General features: G+C 47.3%; 1 protein-coding gene across 1 annotated transcript; it reads right to left on the bottom strand.

Annotated features, from left to right (window-relative positions):
• ZGPAT (zinc finger CCCH-type and G-patch domain containing) lies at positions 1 to 9,946 on the bottom strand. Its single transcript, XM_007062516.4, has 7 exons — positions 9,760 to 9,946; positions 8,128 to 8,921; positions 7,327 to 7,460; positions 4,904 to 5,062; positions 3,580 to 3,711; positions 2,235 to 2,643; positions 1 to 1,534 (listed from the first exon to the last, which is right to left on the bottom strand). The coding sequence occupies exons 2-7, from the start codon at positions 8,760 to 8,762 to the stop codon at positions 1,396 to 1,398; spliced, it is 1,608 nt and encodes a 535-aa protein (XP_007062578.1). The 5' UTR covers positions 8,763 to 8,921; positions 9,760 to 9,946; the 3' UTR covers positions 1 to 1,395.
• Between the last annotated feature and the right edge of the window lie 17 nt (positions 9,947 to 9,963).

The following is a 9,963-nucleotide window of genomic DNA, read 5'->3' as shown; positions in this document are numbered from 1 at the left end:
TAAGATAACAGGGGTCAGATATCTTTTACTTAAAAAAAAGTGTTTTCTCAAGACACCTGCAAAAATTACAGAATCAGAAAATAAAGGTGCACTAGAAAACACTTGAATGTATAGGCCTCTGCCTAACACAGAACGCCTGATAGAATCAACACCTCCTCTACAGCAAGAGCTGGCCACCACCGACAGAACCTGTCTGGGAGATTTTTCAACTGCCTGAGATTGCCTGTACCCACTGCAGGGCAGGAGAGTCTGCTCAGCTCTCCTGCCTCCAGGATTGCATGAGCTCTTTCACAGGGATAGGTATGTGTGGTGGGTACACCTGGATCTTGTGTCGTTTTGTATGGTTCTGTGGTGTTTCATAACAAGGAGAACCTACTTGTTCACATAGAGATCTAGAGCAGAAAAACTCAAAGCAGCCAGAGAGAAAGCAAAAGGCTGCCTGCAGTATTGTTACTGGCCGGCAGGTATGTAGCTGACCTGTTATGTACTTAGCTACTTATGTGGTTGCCACATTCCCCTACCTCTGGCACTCAGTGCTGTGATATGGAATGGGGCAGCATTCCATATTGGCAACATTAGCATGCAGGCTGACTTCACAGGGAGGGCCTTTTGTACTAGTTTGGGACCCAGTAATACTTTTGCAGTCAGCTGGCAATAGTGCAAGGCCTGGGGATCTCAGAACTTAACACGGTCCTGCCTCTTCTCTTTCTGTTCAGTGTGCTCGTGCTCTAAAGAGCTACTCTAAATATCACAGCAACATCAGAACTAATAGGGACAAACCCAGCATTGACCCCTGTGTCCCTGAGTGACACCCAGAGCCAAGGATAGAGGGAAGCTGATAGCTGAAGTGACCCGCCCTGGTTTTCACCAAAACCAGACTGTCTTTTCTGCAGTGCTGAAATGTGTTTGGGACTCAGTTCCCAGCCTAGTAGATAAACACACAGAGACACAACCCACTGAGTCTCCAAGGCAGAGTGACAGGCCATGGGGCTCCCATGGTTCTTCCCACCAGCTGATCTGTGAACCACTATGGTATCACCTGGGTGGCTATAGACTCTCTGGATGGAGAGAACTGCCATGGTGATAACTGGGAAAAGGGAACAAAAGCAGGGTGTAGTGGCCTTATTTCTTTATAGCAGGTCAATGTAATCAGCTTGGGCCTTCTGAACACCTTCAGGACTGAGCAAGTACTCACTCCCCCCTCTCCCCACCCAGGAAAGCTCAGCTCAGATAGCATCTGTTTTTTTGGGAGAACTGCTGCTTTTCACTCCAGTTTCACAGCTGGGTTGCCCAAGACCAGAGGAGATGGCCCAGCTCATCCCGGTTTCAACGCACGGAGTGCTGGCTCAGACATAATGACAACCAGTACATCACATCAACAACTTTCCTTGAAGACTAAAACTCAGTCATTTTCTTGTGTGTCTCCGCTTTCTTCTGCTCCTGCTGCAGGCTGGCTTCCTGGGCCCGCAGCTGCCCCAGCTGTCTGTGAGCACCAGCTAGTTTCTCCTGCAGCTGGGCTGCGGCAATACTGTGCCTGAAAGCAGAAGACAGGCACATTAAGGATATCTCGCATGTTAAGAACAAAGGTTCCTCATTAACATCTCCATTTTACTGCTAGGAATCCCACTCTCAGCAGTGGGGTGGATGTAAATGACCTGCTGGGAGCCATGAAGTGTCAGATATCAAGCAAAACATGAGCCAGAGAACTGTGATTGTTCTTGCCAGAGTACTACTCATAGGAATACTACAAGGATGGCCCCGATCAGTGTAAAAAAACAAAGAGAAAATTCTGCAGGACTCTGGAGGGTTCTCCTCCTTCCCCAATTTGGATTCTGGCCCAGGGGTCCTTGCCTTCTTAAGGCAGCAATCAGACACACAATCTGGTCCAAGTCATGGTTTGGAAGCTTTTGCCTACCACTTTATTCTAGGTCTCCTCCCATGCCAGTGGGTAGAGTAGGAACAGTGACAAACACCTTAGTATAAGTTCAGCTCTTCTCCTATAGAGAGCCACCTCAAGAGGTCATCTAGTCCCCTGCACTCACGGCAGGATTAGGTAGTTTCTATCTAGACCATCCCTGAGTACCCATTCTGAGTCCTCTTCAAAACTCTTACTTTTTAATGTAACATAATCCAACTCTTCACCTTCAGCTCCCATGACCCGCATGATCCACCCAAAGCCTGAGGAACAGGCAACCCAAAATCATTCTGGAACCCCAACTGGGGTTTCCCCATACCGTCCAACGTTGCGTGCCAGGGCCTCCTGGATTCCCTTGATGGTCTTCTGCGTTTGGTCAATCTTCTCCATTGTCTGGAAGAGGCGGACACTGAGGGCCTTCTTGGTGCTCTTACTGGCATGGTAGATCTCCTTGTTGTTTCTCTCCACTGGTGTCATCCCTCCATCCTGCTCCCCAGAGCCCTTCCCCTGAAGCTTCTCATTCAGAAAGTCAAAGACATTGCGAGAGGTCTTGCGGCTCCCTGCAGAGGGACGGCCAACATGGTTTGCCTTCACTCGCCGTTTCCTTGACTTAGCTGGATCCAGCTTCTTCTTCTGAAGGATCTCGGCACATTGGTCAAGGGACTTCCCTTTAGGCAGCACTATGGCTTGCACGGGCTCCACTCGGCCCTCAGCATTCTTCCCCAAACCTGAGGGAGGAAGAAGGGCACAAGATAGAAGCCAAATGCTAACAGTGGAGTCTCTTCATCCACCAATGATTCCTCCCATCCACCTCTGCACAGCCACCAGGCTCAGAACAACAGAAAACAGTCTGTTGGGGCTCAGTGCCGTTACCCTTGACGTCAACAGGAGCAGTGTTGGACTACATACTTGATGGTAACAAGAGATAAGATGCACCTTCCCCCATACACACACGATTCACACTGTTACGCACACATGAGCCTCAATGATACAGAACAGGGTCATGCAGCTGAGGTGTTGCAGGGAAGCCACGCTTGGATTTGCACTGTCACCTCCTTGAGCAGAGAAGACACTCCCCTTCAAAAGCAGTTTCAGTCTCTCCACAAGAACAGGAGGCAAGCATGGGCAGCAGGCTGGCTTCCCAAGCCCACTGGGCTTAGCAGAACTTCAGTACAAGTTGTCTGGAATCAGAAGCTGGCTTTGAAGTCTGTGTTTGGGGCTAGAAGTCCCTGAGCCAGATCCCCCACTACCTAATGCCCTACAGGACAGCTGAATAGCTAAAGCTCTGCTCTAACAGCTTTAATCATTTGGCCATTGCTTTAAAATCCCCCCCACCGATGTATCACTGAACATGAATGTCAACAAGCACACACCTGCATCCCCCCAAACATCGATATTAAAACTTTATCCCTTATCTGTACTAGGTCATATTTCAGCACCACCACACGTGTAAGCCTGCATTTAGAATTGAATGCATACCCCATTTTGGGCCTGATCCAAGCAATGCTGATTAGACTTACTGTCAATGGACAGAGGATTTAGTGTCAACCCATTCCCCCACTCTGCAGGAACAAGCCCCTGGTCCCTTTGTGAGGCTGGGATTAAGCAGCAGGCAACACACGCAGGCTTCTTGTCCTGCGGGTATTTTATTCTTCTGCCCTTACCTTTTCCAAACTCATATCCCATTTGAGCGAGTAGTTTGGAGCCGATGCCACGAGTATGGGCCTCCCAGCCACCAAAGGAGGAGCTGCAAGCTGGAGCCCCTTCCCCGTTCTCCAAGGGTTCCGAATCGATCACTGTAGCACAAAAAGGAGATTGATCAGTAAGGCTGAGGAAGCAAAGCACCAAGTGAAAACCTCAACAGGTATGAAGCTGTGAGCAATGGTGCAAAAACCAGCAACCTCTCCCTCCACACAAGCACTCAGCAACTTCACAGCCTCTTCTTCAGACCTCCGGAGTACAATCAGTTCTGGCCCCCCCCCCGTTCCTACTGAGCAGCCACTCCCAAATGCATCAGCCCAGGTGAGGAGCATGAGGAGTAAGTAGGGTTTTAAATGCTGGGGTTCACGCGGAGATCCCTATTTACTACACACAGAAACCCCTAAGTCAAGCAGAATCATCCAGCAGTGTTAGTGGATCCTTTCCATGCTCCTGGGGTCTGGCTAGATTTCACAGCTTCATCAGGACAGAATTCAGCATGCCGAAGAACATCATTCTGTGCTTCCATCGTACTTTTAACAGGTTCAATGGCACGGAGGAGCCTTTTCTCTATTTACCTAAAATTAAGGATCCCAGGACACTCCCTGTTTGTTTCTACGATGTGGTTAGGGCACTAACATAGGACTAGGGAGAGCCAGATCCCTGCTCTGCCAGACTCCCAGTGTGACCTTCAGCAAGTCACCTAGGGAACTGAGGCACGCAGAGGCACCTGTACAGTGGCGATAACAGCACTGCCCTGCCTCACAGGACAAGTGCATTAAAGATTTCAAGGCGCTCAGGTATTACAGTGATGGGTGCCATGTAAATATGTAAGACAGATGTCCTGGTGTCCTAGCAACGTCCTTTGGAAATTTGAAGTCTCCTTGTTTTTCATTTCATTTTCAAACTTTTTTTTAGTAAATAATTAATTAGCTCGACCAGAGTCACACAGCAAAACCGCACCACCACCACAGGGGTTCCTACTCCCAAACCGCATTTCACTCCGGTATGCTCTCTAGTCCCATTGGGGGTGAACTATGTTTCTTTTTCATTTAAGCTATTTATCTGCATCAGCTTAGTGAAAACCATTAGCATGAAACATCACAGAGATTTTAACTGGAGACAGTGATATGCATGATACTTAATGTCCTTTCATCTCCTCCTGCAGCAGAACAAGAGGTACAAAACATTGTCAAAGTTCTGACAAGTCGGGCAATGGTCAAAGAGGTCCTGAATTAAATAGCAGACCTTGATCACGGACAATTGCAGTTCACTCTCTGCCTTGTCTACCTTTAGCATAGCCAGAGTCATCTACATTGTCTTCCTCAGACTCGGGAGAGGAAGAGTCTTCCTCGCTTCGCAGTGGTGGCATGATGCCATCTCCCTCCACGACAGCCTCCTTCAGCAGCAATGACTCAAACTTCACCGTGTAGTAACCACTGTCAACATCTGTGGGAGGAAAAGCAATGGACCACATGAGCAAATCTCCATGAAATTACTCCTGGGGGAATTCTGCGCATCTGCGGACATGCAGAATTAATCTGTCTCATATAATTTTGTATTTTCCCGCATAAAAAACATTTTGTCTCAGAAGTGCTGCAGTTCTGCCTTTTGCCCACCAGAGGCTGCTGTGGCACCATAACAGCCAGCTGCGGTCATGCCGGCTGTTCTAGCACCACAGTGACCTCTGGTGGGCAATAGGCAGAACTGTGGCACTAATTAGGCAAAATGTATTTTATGCGGGAAAATACAAAATTCTATGCCCAGTGTTGCAGAATTCCCCCAGGAATAGAGTTCATCACAGCACCCTGCCCATGGAGCCAGGTTAGGACAGAGTGGGGCACACACGGCTGCTGGGGGTTCAGAATGGCTAGTGGGGGGGACAGATTGGAGCATGGGCTCAGGAGTTAGTGGGGTGACAGCGTTGAGACAGACTGCAGAGACCCATGAGGAGGAGAGGTGTTGGAATAGGGGCAAAAGTGCCTGACTGACAGAGAGGCTTGGGATCAGACAGGGTCTGCATGGGGGAGGCTTCCCAACATCCTAACAAGCCCCCCCAACCCCAAAGAAAAACCTCTCCCACCCACACCCAAACCCAAGAGGCTCATTCCTAGGCTCCTTCCCTCTCCCTCAGCTCTTCCGTTACCCCTGACCCCCCCAAAGCCTTTGCACTGCTTCTGAAAAGTGCAGGAAATACAGTTCTGTATTCACAAAAAGAAAAGGAGTACTTGTGGCACCTTAGAGACTAACCAATTTATTTGAGCATAAGCTTCCGTGAGCTACAGCTCACTTCATCGGATGCATGCATCCGATGAAGCGAGCTGGAGCTCACGGAAGCTTATGCTCAAATAAATTGGTTAGTCTCTAAGGTGCCACAAGTACTCCTTTTCTTTTTGCAAATACAGACTAACACGGCTGTTACTCTGAAACAGTTCTGTATTGTAATTTAAATGAATTACACAAAGTTCTGTATTAATATGCCTAGTAAGGAATCTATTTGTCAAAAAAAATTACCAGAATTTTTTTTTGGTCTGTATTGTTACAGACATACTTGCTGACAGATATTTTGAAATAAATTACCAAAATAATTGTAACTAGCATGATTATGTTACGCTATTTTGACAATATGTAGAATTTTCAAATATGTGCAGAATTTTTAATTTTTGGTGCAGAAGTCTCCCAGGAGAACAAAATGTAACTAGAGGACCATGTTCATTCCATCTTAGCTAATCACACTGACTTAAATGGAATGACACCTATGATGAGTTTGGTCCAGGAACATGGATTTAAAAGTCTCCTCTTGGCTTTTTCTGCTTCATCTATTTTGGGTTTTCTGTTAGAAGGTGGATCTATCATCACCCACTGCTACCATCAGATACTGCCACATGGTACAAACATAGAGCTAGTGTCATAATAAACAGTACTAGGGTCATCACTTATCTTCAGTTTCTAATGGTTCCAGTGTGTTTTACAGCATCTGAGCACATTACTCAGAGTTTGTTCTTACAGGGGAAGGACGACACATTTGAAGAAATATAAGAAATGCTACTTCACAGAGCTTTGAGATGAAGTGTGAGGAACAAATCCAACCTCCCCACACACACAGTGAAGCACCAGTCTAACACTCCTCTCAGTGACTGGTGTGCAGGTGAAGTTCTCTAGCTTTGTTTAAACTGGAACTGGATTAAAACAGAGCCAGTGGTTCCAAGTATCGAATTTCGGTATTTGACAAGATATCAGGAATGATATTTGGACAAAGCTGAACAGGGGGTAGGAAAATAAAGGACAATTTACTGAATGTCTAGTTGTTTGTATTGATTTTTTCATTCTCTCTTTCATTTCTATGTCCTCTGCTCTGCTACTATTCTCTTCTCCCAAGTCTCCCAAACTTTCCCTGTAGATCCCTCCCACCACTTTTATGCCCTCCCATCCCTAAATCCTTCTCTGGTTCCCCTTTCTTAAAGATCATCTGCCTTTGAGGATCTCAAAGCACTTTACAAACATTAATGAATTAAGCATCACAACATCTGAGATCCCCCATAAGCCACCCCCAAAGTCTGTGGCAGAGAACTCAGTTGTCTCGGACTCCCAGTCCTGGGCTTTAGCCTACAAGACCATCCTTTGCTCTGTTTTGTCTTAGGAGTTTAGTTAGAATGAAGATTGACATACTTCTGTTCACCTTTCAACACCCACCCAGATAAAACAAGACTCACCAGTGATTTTTGCAGCATACCATATTCCATCATGGTGCTTTGCCAAGCAAGCTGAGCCCACTTCTAGAGAGCTGAGATTGGGCTCCTGAAATGGATGAAGCTCGTCTACAGATACCACTTGCCCATGGGAAAACCTGCAGGGGATATAGGGAGACGCAATCAGATCTGCCCTTGTTCGAAGGGGATTCTAGAAAAAGTTTCCTTCCCTTATGGAATTATGGGCAAATTGTCTGCATTGTTCTCACCAATAACTGTGAAGATCTCACCACTAGAATAGTTTCAACTGCATAACTTATTCTTCACTGTGTCTTAAAAAGAGACTGTTTTATAGCATTACTGTGTTCTATTAAACAAGTGTCACATTTCACCGCAGAAGCGGCTGCATTTCACGGGCCAGTGACAAATCCATTAAAAAAAATGACAGGGCTCACATCTTTTAGGATAAGATACACTAGCTAAATGCAAAGTTCTTATTAAGATGTGCTATTTTCCCTACAGTAGATTTTATTTTTCCCTCTTTAGCCAATATTCATTTAGCTACCCAATATATTAGAACTAATCCTTGTACTTTTCCCTCTAAGGATTTTCCATTTTCTCCATGGGTTAGCTGAAGGAGTGTACGCCCACTGACAAAGCACAGTAAAATGACAACACTTTAAACAAATAGAAAATTGTTCGGCAAAGTTGCAGCTGATTTAAAAACCAAGTAAGGTGAGATATTTACAAGCGAGAAGTTGTTCCCACGGGCTGACATTGCCACTAATTGCCCTCTTACTACACAATGGAGAGAAGCTTTTTTACCGACAATTCTCTTTAAATCTGCATTTGCCATCCAAGAAGAATGGACATGGCTTCAAGGACTTGTGAGTTGGGTAGAGATACAGCACTCTGACTCCTGCACTGCCATCTTCCAAACACTCTGTCCCCACAATCATGGCATTATGGTACTCCAGGGTACCCCATGGACTGTAGTACGGCGCTTTAACCTTCATCCCACTCACTTCCTCCTCCTCTTCCTCAGATGCTTCTTCCTCTTCACTGTACTTTGATTCATTTCCCCCATCTGCCTCTCCATCTTGCTTTGGAGAGGCCTCATCTTCAATACTCAATGGCTTGAGTTCAGCAATAGCTTCCTTAAAAGCAGCATACTCCTCATCATTGCCGGACCTGCCTGAATTACTGTCCTGTTTTAGGTGACCTGCTGGAGAGATGAAGGGTGCATCTGTGTCTAAAGTAGCCAGTAGTTTACTCTTTTTCACTGACACCAGGCTGGATTCAGTCAGTTCTATCAATTGTTTCAAATCCTCCTGCAGTTGGATCAAGTCAGACTGCTGTGATGGATCCAGCCCCGCCCCTAAAGCCAGTTCCACTTGCTGCAATTGTGCTTTATAGGTTTGAATTGCTGTTTCCAGACTCTCCTCATCCATTGTTATCATGCAAAAAGCTGTTTCGTTGATTCCTTTCTGGGAATTCAGTACATTCTCAAGTAATTTACTAGACAGTGATGTGAAACATTGAATCTTTGTCCCAACCAGCTGTCAATCTTCTTGGTGGTCCTGTGTTTTCTTCCCTTTGGTGCAACCAAATGAAGATCACTGCAGTGAACAAATATTATAAAGCTGTGTTAAAGAAAGGGTTCACAAGGAAGGTAGCCATTCTAAATTGAACAAAGCATCTTTAATGCAGACAGCTACCACCATGTGGCATTATACCCACCTAGCACGAGTCATGTACATTCAACCTGACACATCGCATTTGCAAAACAGAGAATTAAAGTGCAAACTATTAAGCTTTTAACTTAGCTCAGCGAATTCAAGCATGATATGTTATCCTCTCTTCATAACTATTGCATTGCTTCTCTGTCCCTTTAAACCTGCAGCCCCATGACATAACACCATCACTGCCTACCTCCTCTTTAATCCTATCTTTCCGCACACTTTGCCTCGCACTCAATGGCATGCAGCACCTCACCTGCTATGGAACTGGGGGCAAAACCACCTGTGCTGCTCTCAACCTGCACCTTTCCAACGCCTCCCACGCTCCGCAGGCCCCATCAGGAGCCCCACACTGCTTCCTATTCACAGGGGCACAGAGTCTACCCTACCACCTAGGTGAGGTGCTTAAAATCCCTCTCCCTCATTCCCTCCCACTCACTGGGGTACAAAACAGGGGGAACAACTGCCAGTACTCCTTAAGGGGACCCAGCACTCCCCAGCCATGGAGACCCCAGGGGAAGGGTTACTTCCACCCCTCCCATTGAGCCCCAGGGGAGGGGGTTACTCCCAAACCCCCCAAGGGGGCCCAGCCCCTCCCCAGCCATGGAAACCCCCACCCTGATGGAGCCCCCCGGGGGGGGAGGGGTTACTCCCAACCCTCCCAAGGGGGCCCAGCCCTTCCCCAGCCATAGAGCCCCACCCCCAAGACCCCACTCACCTCAGGCCTAGGCCTCCGCCTCCCGCTCAGCCACCGCCACGACACCCTCCATTGCCAGGGTTTCCGCCTCCCCCCACCGAGTCCGAACGATAGATACCGCCCGACTTCCGGCTAGAGCTGACTTCCGCCTCGGCCGCCATCTTGGGCCGGGAGGGGGACGAGTCCTCCAGCTCCGCCTCCTATAGGATTTCCGGCTGGCCGAGG

The sequence above is a fragment of the Chelonia mydas genome, chromosome 13, assembly GCF_015237465.2.
Source record: "Chelonia mydas isolate rCheMyd1 chromosome 13, rCheMyd1.pri.v2, whole genome shotgun sequence".
In the NCBI taxonomy this organism is placed as follows: Eukaryota; Metazoa; Chordata; order Testudines; family Cheloniidae; genus Chelonia; species Chelonia mydas.
This window is presented reverse-complemented; position numbering and strand designations above follow the sequence as displayed.

Coding starts and splice junctions, on each gene's coding strand:
- ZGPAT (XM_007062516.4), bottom strand. CDS start 8,762: ATGATAACAATGGATGAGGAGAGTCTGGAAACAGCAATTCAAACCTAT. Junction 3,712..4,903: donor TGACTCTGGCTATGCTAAAG/GTAGACAAGGCA, acceptor TTTGTGCTACAG/TGATCGATTCGGAACCCTTG. Junction 2,644..3,579: donor GGGATATGAGTTTGGAAAAG/GTAAGGGCAGAA, acceptor TTCCTCCCTCAG/GTTTGGGGAAGAATGCTGAG.